The sequence below is a fragment of the Akebia trifoliata genome, chromosome 4 (genome assembly GCF_017979445.1).
Source record: "Akebia trifoliata isolate Shusen 1 chromosome 4, ASM1797944v1, whole genome shotgun sequence".
In the NCBI taxonomy this organism is placed as follows: domain Eukaryota; kingdom Viridiplantae; phylum Streptophyta; class Magnoliopsida; order Ranunculales; family Lardizabalaceae; genus Akebia; species Akebia trifoliata.
The window spans coordinates 10,432,679-10,454,326 of record NC_141378.1 but is presented as its reverse complement, the minus strand read 5'-3'; the positions used below and the strand labels follow the sequence as shown (position 1 = coordinate 10,454,326).

The following is a 21,648-nucleotide window of genomic DNA, read 5'->3' as shown; positions in this document are numbered from 1 at the left end:
ATGTTCATCTCGAAATACGTGTTAATGGTACAAATAAACGATCTAGATGGGAGATGATTTTATCCCTTCACAATAATGATACTGTTGAAATTGGATTTCACATATTCCAGATACACGTGTTTTCAACTCTCATTGAAAATTAGAAGTTGAAATTCTTCGAATAAGACTAATCGATGGCTTATTGATTTACTTTTCAAGCTCAAAATTTTATTTTCTCCAGCATTTAAATCTTAAAAATAAGACAATAATTTTTAGGGGTTGAGAATGATGGATTTTGGTAAGAAATTCAAAAACATCTTTTTATATTTCTCAAAATTTTCCCAATTATTTATGAAACTTTCATAAATTCTTTGAATTAATCGAAGTGAAGCCCACCTAAGAATTACCGAATCCGAATTTTATTATTATATCTAAGATTCTAGGACATATTCAAATACATCAATTTGTCTACAAGTGCTCCATAGATTCTCCTAAGGGCTCTAGAGCAGAATCTTTAGCTTATCCAAATGGTATCTAAAACACTTTTTAAAAATTTTAGAAAAAAAAAAACGGAAAAAAGAGAGTTTCTATTGCCACGCCAACTTTTACTAACGTCACCCCACCAATTCTTTGGTGAATTATATATGAATGGAGTGACGTTAGCAAAAGTTGGTGTGGCAATAGAATTTCTCTGCCATAAATAAAAAAATAAAAACTTTCCAACGGGTGTAGTTTAATTCCTTCGTCAATAGCACGCCTGCACTTATTACATCCACCGTTGGTATAGGTGCAATGTGGGACCCACATCTGTCCCTATTCTCTGACACACACCCTACCTTCCATGTGAACTAAGGGGCCCACATATTATCACATAGCGGATGATAAACGGACGGTTAAAAAACCCAAACTAAGGGCCCCACAGATCATCAAAATTAGTGATAAGAATCAAACGGTCTTGAACACTCAAAAGAAACTTAATTCAGTACTCCCGGAACTGCCTAATCAACTCTATTTTACAAATTTTCCATCGATAGGTCAATAGTACATCATCTTTCTCTGGATTCTCTGCTTCGGTGAACAATTTACTTAAATTTGCAAAAATTCGAAAAGAAAGCTTAAAAGGATCTCTTCGAGGAAACCAAGCGGCGTAATCAGCAGATATTTGCTATTTTCGGGTATTTTTTCCCAAAGTCTCTCAGATCTTCTTCTACCACTACTTAGATTTTCAAATTTCTGATTTTTCGTTCAATTAGGGTTCGAATTATGGTTCCTGAATTCTAATAATTGGTGTTTCTGCAACTAATTTAGGTTATGGGATTAGGGTTAGGGTTTCAAATTTAGTGCGAATTTGATGTTTGAATGATGTCTGCGGCGAATCCTCAACCACTTCAAGCTCGTCCCTTTGAAGATCACATACAAATCCCTATACAGATCGATGAAGATGATGGAGGTTATGATGCTGATGATGTTGGGGAAGGAGATGATGATACGATGGATGATGTTGATGATGTCCAGATGAATTCGGGAAACCATGGAGATCATAGTATTGTTGCATTGCAGCCTAGAACGAGTGAGCTCACTCTATCGTTCGAAGGCGAGGTTTACGTCTTTCATGCGGTCACACCTGAGAAGGTTTGTCTTTGTTTCATCTTTTGTTTCTTGATTGTTTGCTAGAATTTATTGAAATTTGGAAGAAATCAACGGATTCAAATATTTCGTTATAACTGTCATTTATAGTAATGGACAGTGGGATTATGATTTGCTTTTTATACTTACCGTTGGTAGTGTGAACTATGTATAAAGGATTCAACCGATTAGTTATATGTGTATATATATGTGTGTGTGTGTGTGTGATTTTTAGTAACGGATTCAAATAATAGTAATATCTGTGATCTATAGCAACAGATAGTGGAATTATGATATGCTTTTTATATGTTTCGTTGGTAGCGAGAAATTATGTATAAAGGATTCGATTGATTAGTCATATATATGTGATTTGTAGTAATGGGTAGTGGAATTATGATGTTCTTTTTATATTTCTTGTTGGTAACATGGACGCATGTGTATGAAGGATTCAACTAATTAGTTATTTTATCTGTAATTTGTAGTAATGGATAGTGGAATTATAGTTTTCCTTTTTGTATTTCACATGTACAGAAAGATTATGCATGTGCTTCTAATTATTTTACATTTATTCCTCTACTTTGGAAATTTTTATCATCCTATTTGGTGTCACGGTTATTCGCAGTTTGTCATTTCCTAGTTAAGCATTCGATGATTCCTAGTTAAGCATTTGATGAGTTTGTGTAGCTTACAAATCATTGAGTTCTAATCATGGTAAGTTTATTTTATTATTTTGTCTGATATATGATATATGTAATGAGATATTAATTAGCAGTATTTTTAGAAATTTAGGCATGAGGCAAGGGGCTCAGCTGGCAAGTGCCACCAGGCATAAGCATCACGTGCAAAGAATTTTTAAATAAATAGTTAATAGTTAAGACACAACAACAATAACAAAGTCTTATTAACATAAGGGATATAAAAATAATTATAGCAAAATAGGGAAAAATATTAAATAATAGCATAAATAAAGAAGAAGGGGAGAAGAAAGACTGGAAACAAAAAGAAGATGAAGAAAAAGGTGCAGAACAAATAACAGACAACAGAGATTATGATTTAGTTACGTCTTGGATGAGGTGTTACACCTAATATTTTCCTACTCAAATCTTTAATGCCCCGAGGCATTTTTATTACACATCGGCTTGAGGTGCGCCTTGAGGCGTATGTCTCACACGTCTTTAAAAACATTAAATTTCACACTAATATCTCACGCATTTAAGAGATATAAATTAAAAGGTCCCCATGAAACTTGTTTATTATCCTTGAGGAAATTGTGCGTTAGATTTGCACTTCAAATTTATTTCGAAGATTCTATTATGTTGTCAACTACTTTTATTTGGGGTAGGAAAAGTAGACATGTTTACGAATCTCATAAATATGTGAAATTCATGAAGTAAGACACAGATTGATAGACACGTGCCACCAATATAAAAATAAGGGCAAAGACATGCGGTAGGTGTCGTTCATGTGTACGACACGGCGCTTCAAGAAACCTGAAATATTGACATGCCCACACACATGTAGTAGAATATAAGATTTTAGTTATGTTTTGACTAAGATTTTTTTTTGACGTTCTCAAGCTTTTTTCAATAGAAGTAGGAGAAATAAAAGAAAACATCTTTATACAGCATAACTTAGTGAAGTAAATTTCTAATATTCATTTGGTAAGTATGACAACAATATTCTAGGAAATTGAAACATATACAAAGGAAAACTTTCAGAGATTGAGATGACCTGCCAAAAAATCCAATGGAAACGAAAAGAAAAGAAAGAAAAGGAAAAATGAAAGCTAAGTTGACATGTTTATGATCATTATCTTTCATGGACTAGGAATTTTAGAATTGCTTTGAGATCAACATAGGTCCAATATCGTACTAAACTTCATTGGATATCTACTATTGGTGGATTATTTTACTAATATGATTTACATTTGCTGCTTGTGAGTTACATCATTCTTGTATCAACGCATTATATTTGATTTGCATACAACAGGTGCAAGCAGTGCTATTGCTTTTGGGAGGACGTGAAATACCTACTGGTGTTCCTACCATTAATGTACGTTTCCATTATAAAGATAGGGTATTTCTGAAACTATGCAATATTTTAAAGTTAGGGTATTATTTGTATATTTCTTGTCACTTTTTTATTTTTTGTGTATCTACAATTCTCTCCAGGGTGTGGGAGATGCTCCACGACGCCCAAATCTCTCACGAAGAGTTGCTTCCCTGGTTAGGTTCCGTGAAAAAAGGAAAGAGCGATGTTATGAAAAGAAAATTCGATACAATTGCCGTAAAGAGGTTGCTCAGCGGTAAGTTGGATTTCATATATGCACAAGTGTGTTTTTTAATTTAATGTTGTTGATCTGACAAAAAGTTCCCCAAATTATTCTGCTAGTGTGCAAATGCTTTTGGGAAGATAGACGAGGTTGATAAGGATTTTGTTGGATCTCTGTTGTCGTTATATGTTGTTTTCTTTGAAGATTGCTTGAATTGTGCCTGAGATATTTTTGATGTCATTGTCCCTTCTTCTTTTTTTATATATTTTTTGGGATATTGTATTTAGGTGGTATGGTGTTAGAGTTGATTATTTGTCATTTGTATCTTCCTAGTTGAGGGAGGTTTCCACTACTTCATAGTTGTACACAATTATTTCTTTACTTTTTTTTCCCTATAAAAATTCTGCACTTGTAAATATAAAGGTTGAAATATTTTTGTTCCATCATCTTGATAGGAAGACTTCTCAAAAAATAAAATATAAATCTTGATAGGAAGAGTCTATGAAGATTCGGGAAAGACTTCGGCCTCTAGGCTTAAAGAATTCTTGGGAGGCTGGTCATCTCAACATTTTTTCAAAAAGGATTTTATTGAGAAAAACAAAGGGGATATAAGAAGGCCTGCCTAATAAATTTCTACTTCCCATAGCCAATGATTCTCATCATATATTATCTTTTTGAACTACATTATTTTTTTTGAAAATTAAGTTTGTTACTTTCAAAGATCTTAATTGTCGATTTGTGATCATTATCGGAAAGTCTGAGTTTATATTAGTTTAGAATTCTATAATAAATTTGTTCCCTTTGTTCCGAGATTTTTGGTGGAATGAGCTATCATTTTAGCTTTGCATTTCCTCATATAGGCAGCACCGTAAGAAGGGCCAGTTTGTGTCCGCTAAAAAGAGCTATGAGCAAGGGTTAGTGGCTGCTTCAAGTTGGGATCCTTCACAGAGCAGCCTGAAGGATGATAGTACCCCTCGCACTGAAATTGCGTGAGTTCCAAGCTATCTTATCATTCTGTAGGGTTTATTAGTTTGATTAGATGGTAACATTTGTTACGAATTCTTGAATTAAATCCTACCTTCTCCCTCAAATGCTGAATCTTAACGTTGTAATTTCGCTTCTGTAATATTATATAGTTTACGCAAATGTCTACATTGTGGGACGAGTGAAAACTCTACTCCAGCTATGCGTCGTGGGCCAGATGGTCCAAGATCCTTATGCAATGCATGTGGACTGATGTGGGCAAACAAGGTTGGTTTAATTTTGGTAATTAAAATTTATTTTCCTTGTTTTCTTAACTGTTTGTATTTCTAACTGTTGATTTGAAAAGACATTATCCCATTGGATATGGTTTTACTCACTTATTGATATATGTCCGTGTTTTGATTCTATCAGTAGTTTCTTTTAGCATGAACAGATGGGAAAGGGAAAGTATTCTAGAGCAATGTTTTCAAATGCCAAGCCATGAGGCGAGGCATTTGGCTGGCCAGCGCCTTCAGGCATAAGCTTTAGATGCATGGATAATATAAAATTAATCCCCCCTCATTACTTATGATAATATAAAATGTTACTATTTTACATATCTGCAAGAAAGAAAATGTTTTATATTTGAATAATCTAATGCTTTTGCAAAAAGTAATTATTTTATATGTTTGTAAAAGTATAACTAAATATCAATGTTATTTCCTCCCTTTCAAGAGAGACCTATTTTTTTAGAGGTCAAACTTCTAATCACTTATGTTCTGTAGGCCTTTCTATTCAAGCACTACCACATAGAATCTCCCACTCATGTCGCACCATTTAATGAGTGGTACCACCAAGTGGCAAGTTCTTAGTGCTGAGGTGGCAGTGCACAGAGGGTAAAATGGCCCCATGTGTTCAGTGATCAGCTTCTTGTTGCCTCTCTGGAGCCATGTGGCACACTGGCATGATGTCAATATGTTTCCTTAACTTTTTTCCTTGCACATGAGGTTTCAAAAATATCATAAAAATAGTTTTGATCCAGAGTTTCCTTCAAGGATTTTCGTTAAGGTACAACTCACGTGGGTTTGGTTGGAACCTACTCAAGCCCAACTTGGGCCTCAAAAAATATTTTGCCTGAGCCCTACTCAGCCTACACTCTGGCTTGACCTGCTCCTCCCATGCCAACCGGAGCTATAACTTGGGTTTGTCTGAGGTTAGGCTGAGAGAGGGTCTTGACCCTATGAGTAGATGGCTGTTAGTCCTTCACATTTCTTTTGTAAATTTTCAGCTCATTTACATGTCTATTAATTCCAAATTGAGCATCATTATTGCCTCTGTTAGTAGCACTGAAAGTGTTCACTCTTAATCATGTTCATATTTTGTTGTGCTTTCTAAATTTTGAACTGCTTGATTATGAATGTTGGGCATGGTAAATTTTTTACGTTCTGTTTCTTGTGGGACATTCCAATAGTTCTCTGATTTATCTGATTTGCAGGGAACTTTGAGAGATCTTACCAAAAGTGGAAGGAATCGCTCTTCAAATAAAAATGGGCAGGTACGAATTCTGAGAAAACAATGATATCAATCTTCTATATAAAAGGACGACAAGTATCCCATCAGCTTGTAAATCAAATAAAGACTACGTTGCTTACTCCTTATTTGTACTCCTTGTGGGACACTGAGAAATCATGTTGGTTGATCCGACCCAACCGCACCATGAGTTGTCCATGTCATGGAGACCATATCCACAAAAGAGTAGTCTATCTATACTTGTTGTTAACCTTATGAAAAGTTGACTTGAAGTTGAAAAAAGCTATACACTTTAACTAAACCGTTGTTGTATATTCAATTTCCATTAATGATGTTGAAAGCACAAATTTTTTTGCGATTATGATCATCATGGTAAAGGACAATTAACTGTACAGTTGGTCCGCCAACGCCATTGCTTTATGCCCCATAGGAGGGAGTGCAAATATGGTGTACAAACATGGAGTAATTATAGACAATGCGGAGGCTTTATTGTGTTTTGGCAAGCCTTAAGCTCTTCTATATTTCTGCATTCTATATCTGCAGGATCTGCAACTTTCGTATACTGTTTTTTATTACTCCAGATTCATCTCTTGAGTAAATAAAATAAGAGACACCCCAACTTTTACTTACCAGACCTCAATTAAAAATAAAGGAAATGTGTGAAAGTTTCAAAATAAGTAAGACTTGGGGTGCCAACAGAAGCTCTTTTTTTCTTTTTTTTGTTAAATTTCTATTTGGTTTAGGATTTTATATGAACCTAACCATAATTGTAGACAACTACTAATCTTGTTTGAACGAGTATTATAATGTTGAGATTATAATTTGGACCAAACCTTTTTGTAATGTTTGAAGAGTGTTTTAATCTTTAATTGGGGTGTGATAAATAATTGAAGAAATTGGGCTGTGATAAGTAAAAGTTGGGGGTGCCAATAGAAGCTATCAATAATAAATCTCTTTGCTGTTCTCCTTGTTTCTTGTTTTCCTCTGTTTTCAATATATTATACTTGCCAAAAAAAAAAAATCTCTTTGCTGTCTGATTTTATCTGTCATCTTATTTATGGGATATTCAGGAGGCTAAAGCTTTAACCATGGAAGCTGAGAATTCCTCTGCCGACCCAGATGAGCAGGTACGATTTCTTAGAGTGAGCAGTTACAGAAACATGTGCTCAATGTAGTGTATAAATTTGGCAATTAATGAAATACACAACCCTTGATACTTAAATAAAGAAATTCTACCATGATTTATTGAGTTTCACTGATCTTTTTAATCTGCAGGAAACTCCTGAAGATTCAACTTTAAGAATTGTTGATCCTTCTATGAACCCAGATGAGCAGGTATGGATTTTAATTCTAATGAAGTTGCATGATCATTGGACACAAGATGGATTGTTTTGGGGCTCTTGGGGTTTGCCTACGTATAGTAAATAATGTATTCTCAAGTTTGATTAAAAGAAAGTATCAAACTTAGAGCAAATAATGCAAACGTATTCACAAAGAATTGAAGGACTTTGAATGTTAAAGTATGACATATATGCCTTAGAAGGGGACTTCGTAATCGTAATAAAATTACAAAACAGAATTATTTTGAATTTTCTCCTTGGTCTTGCTTAATATTATTTCAAGTTTCTTTTAGAAATATCACCAAAAATGGAATCTCTTGATTAGCAAGACTTTCCCAAAGGCCTAATGTCTTTCTTTGTATGTAATCTGATGACATATTCCTATATTCTCACCTTCATTTTGAGTATAATGCCTTAGCTGATATATTTTTTTAAATATTTTATCCCTTTTGATAGGTAAAATTCACTAAAAGTTCATAGCAAGAGGCAGTGAAAATGATCAACCTAAGAATACGAATACCATATGAAAACCCTCTACAAACAAGTACCATTCAACATAAAGATTACAAACCGACTCCCATATACCCAAAATATCTTCGAAGAAAACAGCCTTGAAATTTTTAAAGAGCTCGCACTGGAAAAAAAGTACCCAATTTAAAAAAAAATTGGAATTCCTTTCCTTCCAAATTCCCCCATCAAATGAAAAAAGGCGTTAAAACTCTCCACAAGATGCTCTTGGAAGTAGAGCTTGAAAACCTGAGAAAGAGCCATGTTTCAAACAGAGAGGCAATGGTTTCACTCCACAATGCCAAAGAGGAAAAGGAAATGGTGACTATAGTTTTAAGTAAGGTGTCAAGTTTGAATTCATTGTGTGATTTGGATCGGATTTGAGTGTTTGTAGTCTGTGCAGTATTTTATTTTGTCATTTATGGGTTGTGATGCGGACCCTAGGTGGTTACAGTTCCTGATTTGGGTTGCAACATGCAAAAGTTGACCTGGATGTAGCTGGATTGACCCATTTTTTGCTCTATTAGTGCCTAAACTAATAGAGATTAAAATTGGGGAAGAATTTTTCCTGCATATATAGCACATTTCTATTTTTCCCCTCCTACCCAATTGTTTGCAAGATCATTTGCTCTGTGATCTGCAACTGAAAAATAATACAGTTATCATGTCTACAATTGAAGGTGGATGCAGTCTCCCCATTCCTAAGCTGAAGAGAACATTCATTCAAACCTAACGATAAAAGTTTGTCTGCTTTGTTAGATTTCTCTTTCGCAGTTGGACTTGTGAAAACATGTTTCTTATTGTATTTCTTGTAACAGTTGTAACATCTCAGAGCCAGCAATTTGTCACTTTTTGTCAATGATCTTTTAGAAATTGCTCTATTTTGTAAATTACTAGAGTTTGCCCATGCCTACGGCATGATCATCCTCTTTGGGGTTAAGGGGTAAAATAGGAAGGACAATAAAGTTGTAGGGGTGTTATTGAAAAAGAGTAAAGACAATACTTATAAAAAAAAAATGGGTAAAGACAATGAAGTTGGAGGGGTATTATTGAAAAAGGGGAGAAGAGGAAGGAGAATAAAGTTGGTAGGGTATTATTGGAAAGTGGTAGGAAGAGAGAAGACAATAAAATTCAAGGGGTATTTTTGGAAAGGTAGGAGAGAAGGGAATAAAGTTGAAATTGTTCCTTGTGATGCGTGCTAGATTGAATCTGAATCGCTCTTTATGGGGGATAAACGTTGGGGAAAAACAACCGTTGTGTTTTATTATAGATTGAATCGATGGGCTCTTATGTTTGATAGTTGAACTGGCACTTGTTGATGGTAACAATAATTCAAATGTTGCTTGTAAAATATTCTTTATTTCTGTGATTTATCTTGCTTACTCATCTAATTGTCGGAGTTTGATCTTGCAGGAACTTTCAGAAGATCTTACGAAGCCTATACCTGTGGGAATTGAAGATCTTTCTACCAACTCTGATGAGCAGGTATGAATTTTAGATCATATGTAAGACATATATATATGATGAGCGGGTATGAATTTTAGATCGTATGTAAGACAATATATATATATATATATATAGGGTCAGGTTCAAAGGACAACCATTTCTACACACATATAGACAACGTGTTTTGTCTTATATGGGCAAAAATGTTTGGAATGGACTGATTTTTTATGAGGATGATCTCTGTGATGAGGAGATCATCCTTGCCAAAAATCAGCTCATTATGAAACTTCTAGACCGTCCAATTTTTGTTGAAAAATTATAGACCGTCCAATTTTTGTAAATCAATTTTGATGGGGTTACAAGTTTTGGAATGAGATGATTTTTTGCCAGGATGATCCCCTCATCACAGAGATCATCCTCACAAAAAATCAGTCCATTCCAAACATTTTTGCCCATATAAGACAAAACCCGTTGTCTATATGTGTGTAGAAATGGTTGTCCTTTGAACCTGACCCATATATATATATATATATATATATATATATGGGTCAGGTTCAAAGGACAACCATTTCTACACACATATAGACAACGGGTTTTGTCTTATATGGGCAAAAATGTTTGGAATGGACTGATTTTTTGTGAGGATGATCTCTGTGATGAGGGGATCATCCTTGCCAAAAATCAGCTCATTATGAAACTTCTAGACCGTCCAATTTTTGTTGAAAAATTATAGACCGTCCAATTTTTGTAAATCAATTTTGATGGGGTTACAAGTTTTGGAATGGGATGATTTTTTGCCAGGATGATCCCCTCATCACAGAGATCATCCTCACAAAAAATCAATCCATTCCAAACATTTTTGCTCATATAAGACAAAACACGTTGTCTATATGTGTGTAGAAATGGTTGTCCTTTGAACCTGACCCTATATATATATATATATATAATATATAGGGTCAGGTTCAAAGGACAACCATTTCTACACACATATAGACAACGTGTTTTGTCTTATATGGGCAAAAATGTTTGGAACGGACTGATTTTTTGTGAGGATGATCTCTGTGATGAGGAGATCATCCTTGCCAAAAATCAGCTCATTATGAAACTTCTAGACCGTCCAATTTTTGTTGAAAAATTATAGACCGTCCAATTTTTGTAAATCAATTTTGATGGGGTTACAAGTTTTGGAATGAGATGATTTTTTGCCAGGATGATCCCCTCATCACAGAGATCATCCTCACAAAAAATCAGTCCATTCCAAACATTTTTGCCCATATAAGACAAAACCCGTTGTCTATATGTGTGTAGAAATGGTTGTCCTTTGAACCTGACCCATATATATATATATATATATATATATATATGGGTCAGGTTCAAAGGACAACCATTTCTACACACATATAGACAACGGGTTTTGTCTTATATGGGCAAAAATGTTTGGAATGGACTGATTTTTTGTGAGGATGATCTCTGTGATGAGGGGATCATCCTTGCCAAAAATCAGCTCATTATGAAACTTCTAGACCGTCCAATTTTTGTTGAAAAATTATAGACCGTCCAATTTTTGTAAATCAATTTTGATGGGGTTACAAGTTTTGGAATGGGATGATTTTTTGCCAGGATGATCCCCTCATCACAGAGATCATCCTCACAAAAAATCAATCCATTCCAAACATTTTTGCTCATATAAGACAAAACACGTTGTCTATATGTGTGTAGAAATGGTTGTCCTTTGAACCTGACCCTATATATATATATATATATACTAGAGTTTGCCCGTGCCTATGGCGTGGGCATCCTCTTTGGGATTAATGAGGTAAAAGCAGAAGAAAAAAAAAAAAGTTAGGGCGGCGTATTATTAAATTTTTTTGAGGTTTAGAGGTAAAAGATGAAAAATAATAAAGTGGATTAAAGGAGTAAAAGAAGAAATATAGGAGAGTTATAGGAAGTGAAGTGGAAAGGCAATAAAGTAGGTCTCACAAAAATTTTAGTTGGATGGGATGTTTATCTTAGCTGGATGGAAGTGTGTCCCCCGCAAAAGTGGGCTCCTTTTTGGGCTTGGTTGATGAGGGAATAGTACATAGGAACACACTACAAAATCCTTGCATTTTCCTTCAATAGATACATGGACTGATCCTTTTTAGTGGGACTTGTCTGCTGAGCAGCAGGCATAATGACTACTCGCTCTCACATGCAAACCAGGCTCCTTACAAACAATTAAACAACAATTATTTCTGAATTTACATCACCGAGTGCTTTCTTCCCTATATTGTGTCTTCACGTTTCAATAGATGGGTTGTGAAAACTTGATTTATGCTTTTCCATAGATCCTTGACTTATGTTTATTTGTGTTTTATGTCTAAATTTTTATTTTTAATATGTTTTAATTCATCATTGATTTTCTTATATATCCAAACCTTCATATACTGTATTTGTTGAACCATGATTAGCCTCCGTTACTTCTTTTTTTCCCCCATTAATTGTCCTTTTTATTTCATCTTTGGGTGGTTACTGGGGTTTGGACCAAGTAAATAAAAAAACAAAAAAAACAAAAAAAACAAATCTGATATATGTACAGAGGGCTCTAATATATGGGTTCTGCAGGGAACCCTGTATGGTATTGGTGATGTTTCGACTGCAAAAATTGAGATTCCTGTCAATCCAAATGAGCAGGTAACTGTTTATTACCAACTTGTTATTAATTACCACGTAGATGGAGTCTCTGTAGCTATTGTTTCATGTCCCCACTGTATACTTCTCTGTGGCAGAGCGATTATTGACTTGTACATGGAGAGAGGCGAGCAAGCAAGCAAAGACTTCATATTTATTCAAAAGTCAGTAACTTTGCGACTGGGGATAAAAGTGACAACTACCGGTTGCTTACCGACATTAAAATTTTCTTTGCATAATTTATGTTTATAAATACTGGGATCCTATTGTGTATTTGGAGTTGTTGGAGATCCTGGGTGTCTCTTTATCAATCTTCTTATAGTATATATGACTTTTCTATCTTTTTATGCTCTGCTGTCTATTTAGTTAGAGCTCTTCTATTGCCACAACAACTTTTACTAATGGCACCCCAAGATGTGTGCTAATTCTTTGGTGATTTACACATGGATTGTGGGGTGGCAATAGAATCCCTCTTTAGTTAAAAGAGGGTGTTTTTTGCATGACTTGCAGAGAGGCGGCCCTGTTTGATACATCCATACATGTGGCTAACCAGCCAAATCTTTTTTATTTAGACAAATCTTGGCCAGCGTTTTTGTTTGTTTTCAGTGCTGAGCACATTCTGTGATGCGGTCTCTCTTTGGCATGGTTTGATTGCGTTCTTCCAATGTTTATCTAATGCTTCTTGATATGGTAAATAGAATTAAGATCTAGAAGGAATGGTGTACCGTTCCACTTCTATGGGAATGGTGTTTAAGTGACATGTTTTGGTTGGAGTTTAAAACGTATTGGGCTCGTATCCAAGCCTGAGGCAGCCCTATGCGTTCAATCTTCAATAAACATGTGCATGCTAATCTAGCACAACTGATGATTTGTTAATTGAAATCGCGTGTAATGGTAAAGAAGAACAAAGAATTAAACAAAAAGAGCCCAGTATGACATCTAGACGTGTTTGTCTACTTCCCTGAAAGAGCTGTCCTAACATCTCTTTTATCTGGCAAATTAAACACAAGGTCGCAAACCATGTTTTCTATCGATTCTGGAGCTGTGCAAGTCTTAGATTTGAGTTACTTTGCAAGAGGGAAAAACTATAAGGATAACATAATGGTTTGGGATCCGAAGACTCGAGAAGGTGAACTCATTTGTTCACAGATAATTCCAACGGTGTATGTGCAAGATCCAACGGTTAAGATTTATCTTAGAGACTCATAAAATATTCTTGGGACACTTGTTTTATCCAAATCATTGGATCTGACACATACATGGTTGGGATTGTGGGTGAACACATCTACCCTGACCCATAACATAATATCTAAAACATTTCTGTCGCCAGAAGAATGAATTGGTCTATTTAATAAAAATTCTAACCAACATATAGTAAAATAAATCAAATGTAAGGTACAAGGCATATTGAAATGATTTGTGAAAATCAGAGCCATTTAAAATTGAAAAACATATAAAGGGCTTCAAGTGATACCCCTAGATGAAGATTTTTCTTTGAGATTGTAATTTTTATTGCAGAAAATATTATGAACTAACGGATGAATCATCATCAAAGTGGTATCCCAAAGATTTGGGTTCGGCTAAACAAATACCGTCCAAAGCTATCTCTACTCTTACTGAGATTGTGTCATCTATTTTTATTATGTCAATCCACGTTCTTACCTTCCTGTTGTTTTTTTTTTTTAAACCTTCAACTAAGTTTATCTTTCCTGACCACAGCTGTAACCGAGGGTGCCCAAGCCATCTCAATCAACTCTCTTAGTTCGTATACTAGATATAAATATGATTCATTAAATACAATTAAAAAGCAAGACAAAATCATTATAGCGTGATTGAATCTAAACTAGCTAACTGGACGAGAATCTAATAATCTATCAGGTATTTTTTTAAAAAAATGTACTTCTCTCTACCATTGATTTTTTTATCATATTATATTATGCCTTCCCCAAAATATATTAGGGTCGGCCACAAAATCCTCTTGGGTTGTGAACTTTCTGCGCACGCATCAGATGACATACATCCAAAACCTGAATTTAAAATTACAAATGTTACAAATCCCTATAGATGGAACCAGGTGAACCGATTGCCTTACATCCTCGCAATGAACACAAACTCAACCGCATAGGTCTATCGGCCACATATTTGGGGTGCCATGTGTAAATATATTCATCTTTCATGCATAAGTAATGTTTTCTTGCGGAGTTGCCAACTCGTGTGGATGACCCATTTCACTTGACTAACAGGAAAAAAAGAAAAGAATGGGCAAGGAAGAGAGATGCCCCACTACAAATGTACAAAGAAAAGAATAAAGAAGAGAAAAAACCGTAATGCAGTAAACTTTCAGATCAGTGGAGATCAGATTGTGTTAGGAATCAACCTCTGATTGGTCCTCGCCTTGTGGGGGTGCAGGGACACCAAGTGTTTGAATATTACTAGCCTACCCTCTGTATTTCAGTACTTGATCACATGGCGTCGCAACCAGAGGTCATACATGACCATATGAAATGCATCGTATTGGATTGGAGGTGTATTCCATTGGAAATGCTTCTGAACCTGATAAATGTGGAGAAGAAAATTGGCCATCAACAGTTGGCAACAAAGAATCAAATTTTGTCCGTGCATCCAAATCCTATCACAACTTATCTTCCTAATTATAATTATAGAATAAAAGAAATCATAGACGCGATTATCATGTCGAAGACCTTAGTTGTTTTAAGAAGGATCATACCTCGAGTAAGTTGTCATGTAATGCAATAAATTCCTCATCAGGTATCTCCTTGAGAATGTACTTAAGTTGGTACACATCATTTTCCTTGAGAATGACAGAAAACTTTCGCCAGTTGAGAATATCATTGAATGGCAAGTCATAATAGTTGGACAAAATGACTGCAAAGCGAAGCACGGAAACAACTTAGGAAATGTGATTGGAAGTCGGTCTGATGGACACAATAGTAATGAAAATATATGTTTCCTAATCTCTAGATATTGCATGGATGTCATATTATCAAGATTCCATGCTAAGCATAAAGAGACTATTATGTCTGATTATGCAACTCTGAAAACAGTATACAATTCCATCGATCACACAGAATTTATGTGGTCAAACATTTTTCCTCCAGGAGTCTGAGTACTATTTTTTGTTTGGGCAAAAATAAATGAGAAAATAAATAATTTCCTTGACTTCATAACAAAAAAGTGAAAAGAAAAGAATGCATTAAAGCCCCACCTTTAGTAACTCTACTAAGTCTTCAACTTCAAGTTAGTAAATTAATAGCTCAAACCACTGGAGTTTAAGTTGAACCTACAACTTAACTTATAATTTTTTGGATAGGTTAAAAAATAAATTGAGCTCAAGTGACACTCCAACTACTCCCTCTCTACAAAGAACATCCCCCTAAACAATAGATCTTCAAAAAAGACACCCTTAAAAGTCCTTTTAGCACTAAACTCCCATAATACAAAAAGCCCAAAACGGAAATGATATTCCCAAAGAGAATGCCTCTTTCCTTCCATGGCCCGACTATTCCTCTCCCTTCCTCCACCAAAAGTGTAGCTATTGACGAATGAAATTCTGATTTGTAATCTATATTTCAAGCTTTTATGACTAATGACCATTTAAGCCTCACATTTTCTAATGTTGTGTATCTAGGTATCTTGATACCATCAGTGTTCAATGGGAAAATTCAATGAATAACAACAATCTGTATCGTGTCCTACATAATGGACCACCAAGCATTAAGCATCCCTTCAATGGATCCCGAACCAAAAACATAGCTCCCTCTCGATCCAGACCACCCATACACTAAATTATTTTTGACAGTCATAACCGACCATTGTGAGGGCCATGTGACAGGACCTAGGCAATGCAATAAAAAGAATTATAGAACAGAAATGAAACCTGGCAAGAATTTTACCAGGAACACAGCCATAATGAATTGAATCTGCGATACGAGCACTATTGACTTGGGAACCACCAGGGCATATGCAGAATTTAGTCTGATAAAATTTCTTTTGATAAACAAGATGCCCAGTAGCCCTATTTATTCGGTTGTTCATGATATCAAGTTCTGTGTCATTTTCCCATACACGTGCCAGTATAACTCTTATCTTAGAATTGCGATGCCCAGCCCAGAAACCAAGTGTTGTCCTGCAAAATATGCTCACCATTAATTTTAAAAGATAATTTAGCAAGATACAGACCCTTGCATATATATATATATATATCACCTAATGCCAGCAACAAAAGTCAAACAAACACTTCAACATCTACGTTAACCATTTTGTATACAAGGAGAACAAAAGCCACATACAATCTAATATGAGACTGTTTTGTCCCAAAATATTAAGCAAGTAACAGGAAATATGCTAGCAACTATTAAACAGAAAATAAAGGAACAAAATTTAAAAAAAATAAAGTTATCATCGTCATTTGAATAGGTCAGTTGTTGACTCGAGCATAGTTTTCATTTAATGAATTATCACTAATTAATTTCCTTTGTCTGTTAATGATTTATCACTAATTAGAATCAGATTTTAGTCGAAAGATTAAGTGGATGATTTTGTGTTAAGTGTCGAGAATCAAACATATGTAAGGAATCAAATGATAAGACCACTAAATGCATGCATTCTAAGCATGTCTCCTGATAAGGAATTCATCAGCACAGACAAAATCTTCTAATGTATGTCAAGCATTGGATGAGAAAAGGGATGGATAGCGACTGGAGAAGCCAAATCTAGAGGAACATATAATCTGTTGATGTTCCCAAAAGAGAATTAGAGACACTTCTGCGTTTAGTTAGGGAAAGAGCATGGTAACCAGGTTCGGATTCAGTAATCATTCAGCAGGGGTCATCACCAGCATAATTTGGATAAATCCGAGTAAGTTTTGGATAAAAACAGGGAAATTTTCGGGGATTATACAAATGTGGTTTTGGGTGTTTCTTCCAAAAATCCACGACCTCCAACCTCCCTAAAACCCTTGCTCTTGAGATTTGAAGGTTGAAGAAGATAGAATCTTGAGGTCGAAGGGCGAAATATTACCCGGTAGGTTAAAAACAGAGTTTTTAGGGATAAATCAAGGTTCTTATATTGGAAATAAAAAATAAAAGAATGTTTAATAAGATATTGGAAGAAGAAGAACAAAGGTTGAAGATCTATGGGCTTTTAGGAAAAAATCAATGATGCAAAAAAGACCAACAAACCTTAAAATGAAAAAAAAAAAAGAAGAAGAAGGGATGGTAGATGAGGGAGGTGGAGTTAAGAATTGGGAAGTTATCAGGAAAATATTACAGCCCAAACCCTTATATTGCCTGGGGGGAGATAGAGATTAAACGACTTGGTTACTAATTGGAAAATCAACTAGTTAATCTATTGGTCCCTTTTTTTAGTGAATTTTTTTTTTTGAAAAAATAGGAAAAGTAGTGACAATGGAAGTTGACATCTTCAACTAAGAGGCATTGCAGGCATATCAGTTTGGGCATTGGTAGTGCAATGTTCTACAAACACACTTCTAAAAAATAAATAAAAATCAAAAGTTCTACAAATATGGTAAATGTTTTTTGTAAATGGTAAGCCACTTTCAAGTGGTACGGTAAATGCAATTCCTTTGGATAAGTTTTTGAGATAGGTTTGGAATCCATTTTTTTGGAGGCCTGCCTTAGCAATGCAGAAAGCATGAGTTGGTTGATTTATTTGTTTTTGTAGTTGTTGGTGTTGGACTACAAACAAACACATGCAATGAATTTAAGTACGCTTGATCTTCAATAAATAAATCACCATTAAGAACTAGAGAACTGTTTTTATCTTGAGAAAGCTTTAAAACCCATACCTATTTTCTACATCATTTCCTCCAGCTGGAAGAGCGAACGGCTGAAGTACCTGAGGAAGAGCAACATCCTTGTGTGGGATGAATCCAACATCATAGCTTGGTGAACAAACAACTCGAATCGAATTCTTAACAAGAAGTGGAACCCCTTCAGTCGCTCTCACACCAACATCATGACAAGTAACAAAAAAATGATCTGCACCCAGTGTTCTATTCCAAAATGGATGCTTCATTATTAAGCTTTGGACGTAATTCTCGACAATTATAGTCATGTTCTCATACGATGTGCCCTAAAAATACAACATAAAATTTTCAAATTAACTTATGAACAAGTATTCTCTCATAAAATATGTAAATAATACAAAAGAACTAAATAACTCAAAGAAGCATTTTAATCCCAAAAAAGAAAATTTCTTTTCTTTTTCTTTTTTTTCTACAAAATGGAGATCTAAAGAGGTACTAAAAATTTTCCACAAAAAAAGAACAAAATAACTCAAAATTTTACTACATTTACAGACCATCCCTATCATCTTTATTATTTCTCATACAATACGTAAATGATACAAAAGAACTAAATAACTCAACGGAGCATTTTAATCCCAAAAAAAATCATTTTTTTTTTTTGGTGGGAGGGGGGGGGGGGGGGGACAAAATAGAGATCTAAAGAGACTAATTTTTTTTCACAAACACTGAATTAAATAACTCAAATTTTACTAAATTTATAGACCTTCCCTATCATCTTTATTATTTTCTCATAAAAGAAGTAAATAATACAAAACAACTTAAACGAGAAATTTAAGCCAAAAAAAAAAAAAAAAGACTTCTTTTTTTTGGGGCACAATATGGAGATCCAAACAGGCACGTAAATTTTTCACAAAACACAGAACCAAATAACTCAAAAACAATTTATAACAGACCTTCCCTCTCATCTTGTGACAAGAAATCGGGATGAAGAACAGATGCGCTTGATCTGGATCATCCGTACGAAACTTGCTCTCTCTGATATTCTGAAAGAAATATCCCTCACTCGCATACTTCCCTGTAAGCTTCCTCGGTGTCTGATAAAACGTATTCGGATCTCCATCTGGATATATATAAACCTTAAAATTCTTCTCCATTTCTGCGTAATTCAATCGAAAAACCTCTGGAGAATGATAGAGATTTGATAATTTCTCAGCCGAATCTCCCTCTGAAACTACCTTTATACATCAAAACTTGCGTAAAACATCGAGAAATCCGAAAAACAGCGAAAACCGAAATGGAGATCGAATAAAAAAGAGACGAAGATAGAGTACCTGAGAAGGATTTGTGGAGAGATCTGAGCCGTATTGGAGAGGGAAATGGAGGGATTTGAAGGAGAGATAGGTGAAGGAAATTAGGGTTAGAGCTGCGAGAGTGAGGAGAGATCTCTGTAGAGAGCAAGGTGGAGAGATAGATGGAAGTGGGGATGGTTTTCCGGCCATCTTGATCGGAAAAATTCGTCGGGAAACAGGTTTCCGGGCAGAAGTCGACGGATTCCGCGAATCGAGAGTGCTGTAGTGGTGTTAGCTGGGAACTGGGATGTGAACTCTTGCAAATTGCCGGGAAATGAAACCTAATTTTGTAGGGCATCTAGGGGTCGTTTGGAATCGATTCTGAAAATCCATTATGAGACATATTCTCCATTTTAAGTCGCATAGTGGATTAGTGTGCTCAACAAAGGCGTTTGTAACCATTCTGAAAATCCATTATGAGATATATAATCCATTTTGAATCGCATAATGGATTATTGTGCTCAACAAAGGCGTTTGCTAACCAATAACACAAACAATTCTCTCATAATGAGAAAATAATTTTTCAAATCTCTTTTCCATTGATTGGGCATGGAAAATCATTTTTCACTGAAAATGATACTTTATATGTGTATGGTTGCATTTTTCATGAAAAATGAAATGTCACTCTCATTTAAAAGTTCAAAAACAGTTGGATTTCATTTTTCCATCCATATCCATGGAAGAATTAAATTCACCCAAATTTTTATGACCAAATCAAAATCATAATTTCATGTATTCTTCTTTTCTTTTCTTTTCTTCCCCCCTCCACCTCAACCCTCTCTGCCCTTTCTTTCTCACTCTTCTCCTTCTTCCTCCTTTTTTGCCTAATTTTGTTTAGATTCGATCAAACCATGGAAATTGATTTTTCAATCCTACCCATTTTTTCATGGATTTCAAATTCTTTAAAAATTGATTTTCAATGCAATCAATTGTACAATTTTACATATTTTCTCTTTTCTATTGTAAGAACTATTTCCAAACTTTACCTTTTCATATTCGTTACAAATCTTCCTTTGCAAAATCATTTATCTTTACTACTATAATTAAAGTATAAATGAGTCAAACTTGATCCAAAACTCAATGATTTGAACAATTGAATTTAATAGATTTGGATCTTTGGAATAGATCTCGATTTTTAAAAAAATGGGTTATATATAATTTAATGTATATTGACACAACTCAGATCTAAGTAAGACACACATCCATTCCTAGATTGATTTGGGTCTAAATGATATATTACTTTGAAAATTATTTTTATTTAAGTTTTTCAAAAAATTTAGGAGTTGAACCTTCTAATACGTTAAATAATTCAAAATTTCAATCAGTCTTAGTCTCCGAAGAAAGATTTATATTTTAATGATCTAGCGAAAAAATAGTATTTGGAAAGAAGTAAAATGGGAAAAAAAAAGACCAAATTAACCATAATTACTCGACCCGGCTGAATCCAGCAATTGAGATTTGGTCAGATCAAATCCAATTTTAGTGAATACAAAATGGTTTGCATATACTAGAAGAAAAAAAATGGGTTTAGTTAACGGATCGAATTAAGTAGAAAAAACTTGAATAAGAATATGGGTTAATTAAGATCCAACCCTGTTCGGCTAATTTTTGTCAAAATAATAATGAGAAAAGTTAGAATAGAGGGTTGTTGACACCAAAAATTTCGTAAACAAAATACACTTACAATAAATTTAAACTTAAAAAACCCTAGCCTCCATAAAAAAAGACGGTTGAGATGTCAAGGAGTGCCAAGAAAAATGTATTCCTAAACAATTGTATTAATCCCTAGAAACCCTACACTAATCTCTGAGAAATTTGTGATTTTCCTCTTATCATAACCGTCCATTGGATGGATAATCTGAATCATGGATTGAGATTAGAAAAGTCCTTAAACTTATTAATTATTTGGACTTTTTTTTGTTCAACACAAGTAAAATTAAAAACTCATTACTATTATAATCACATTAGTTATTATATATATATTGTATTATTATTATAAGAAAAGGGTATGATGTATGCCATTATGATATTTTAAATTACAAAAATATCCTTCCAATATATTAAATGATGGTGAATTACAAACTTCAATCATTTATGATAATCCCACCAAATAGGCAAAAACTTATCGTCAAATATCTCTTCTTTCATGAAAATCACTGCCAGTAAAACTTATCCAGC

At 34.5% G+C, this 21,648-nt stretch overlaps 2 protein-coding genes across 2 annotated transcripts; one reads left to right on the top strand and one right to left on the bottom strand.

Moving 5' to 3' along the window:
* Positions 1-997: 997 nt before the first annotated feature.
* On the top strand, positions 998-12,680 carry LOC147403700 (GATA transcription factor 20-like). The gene is made up of 12 exons (XM_086439388.1): positions 998-1,154; positions 1,288-1,611; positions 3,595-3,657; positions 3,777-3,910; positions 4,738-4,866; positions 5,014-5,128; positions 6,336-6,395; positions 7,441-7,497; positions 7,646-7,705; positions 9,631-9,702; positions 12,268-12,336; positions 12,432-12,680. Exons 2-12 carry the CDS (start codon positions 1,339-1,341, stop codon positions 12,441-12,443), a joined length of 1,044 nt encoding a protein of 347 aa, XP_086295514.1. The 5' UTR covers positions 998-1,154; positions 1,288-1,338; the 3' UTR covers positions 12,444-12,680.
* Positions 12,681-14,343: 1,663 nt separating this feature from the next.
* LOC147403699 (putative glycosyltransferase At5g03795) lies at positions 14,344-19,851 on the bottom strand. The gene is made up of 6 exons (XM_086439386.1): positions 19,453-19,851; positions 19,075-19,356; positions 18,161-18,447; positions 16,248-16,480; positions 15,062-15,219; positions 14,344-14,886 (listed from the first exon to the last, which is right to left on the bottom strand). Exons 1-6 carry the CDS (start codon positions 19,618-19,620, stop codon positions 14,785-14,787), a joined length of 1,230 nt encoding a protein of 409 aa, XP_086295512.1. The 5' UTR covers positions 19,621-19,851; the 3' UTR covers positions 14,344-14,784.
* Between the last annotated feature and the right edge of the window lie 1,797 nt (positions 19,852-21,648).

What these genes read in the sequence shown, in the direction of transcription:
- LOC147403700 (XM_086439388.1), top strand. Translation starts at nt 1,339, where the DNA reads ATGATGTCTGCGGCGAATCCTCAACCACTTCAAGCTCGTCCCTTTGAA. An exon ending in CTGGTGTTCCTACCATTAAT is followed by an intron (nt 3,658 to 3,776) that starts GTACGTTTCCAT and finishes AATTCTCTCCAG; the next exon opens with GGTGTGGGAGATGCTCCACG. An exon ending in ACCCCTCGCACTGAAATTGC is followed by an intron (nt 4,867 to 5,013) that starts GTGAGTTCCAAG and finishes AATATTATATAG; the next exon opens with TTTACGCAAATGTCTACATT.
- LOC147403699 (XM_086439386.1), bottom strand. Translation starts at nt 19,620, where the DNA reads ATGGCCGGAAAACCATCCCCACTTCCATCTATCTCTCCACCTTGCTCT. An exon ending in TCTCCACAAATCCTTCTCAG is followed by an intron (nt 19,357 to 19,452) that starts GTACTCTATCTT and finishes TGATGTATAAAG; the next exon opens with GTAGTTTCAGAGGGAGATTC. An exon ending in TCATTATGGCTGTGTTCCTG is followed by an intron (nt 15,220 to 16,247) that starts GTAAAATTCTTG and finishes TTCGCTTTGCAG; the next exon opens with TCATTTTGTCCAACTATTAT.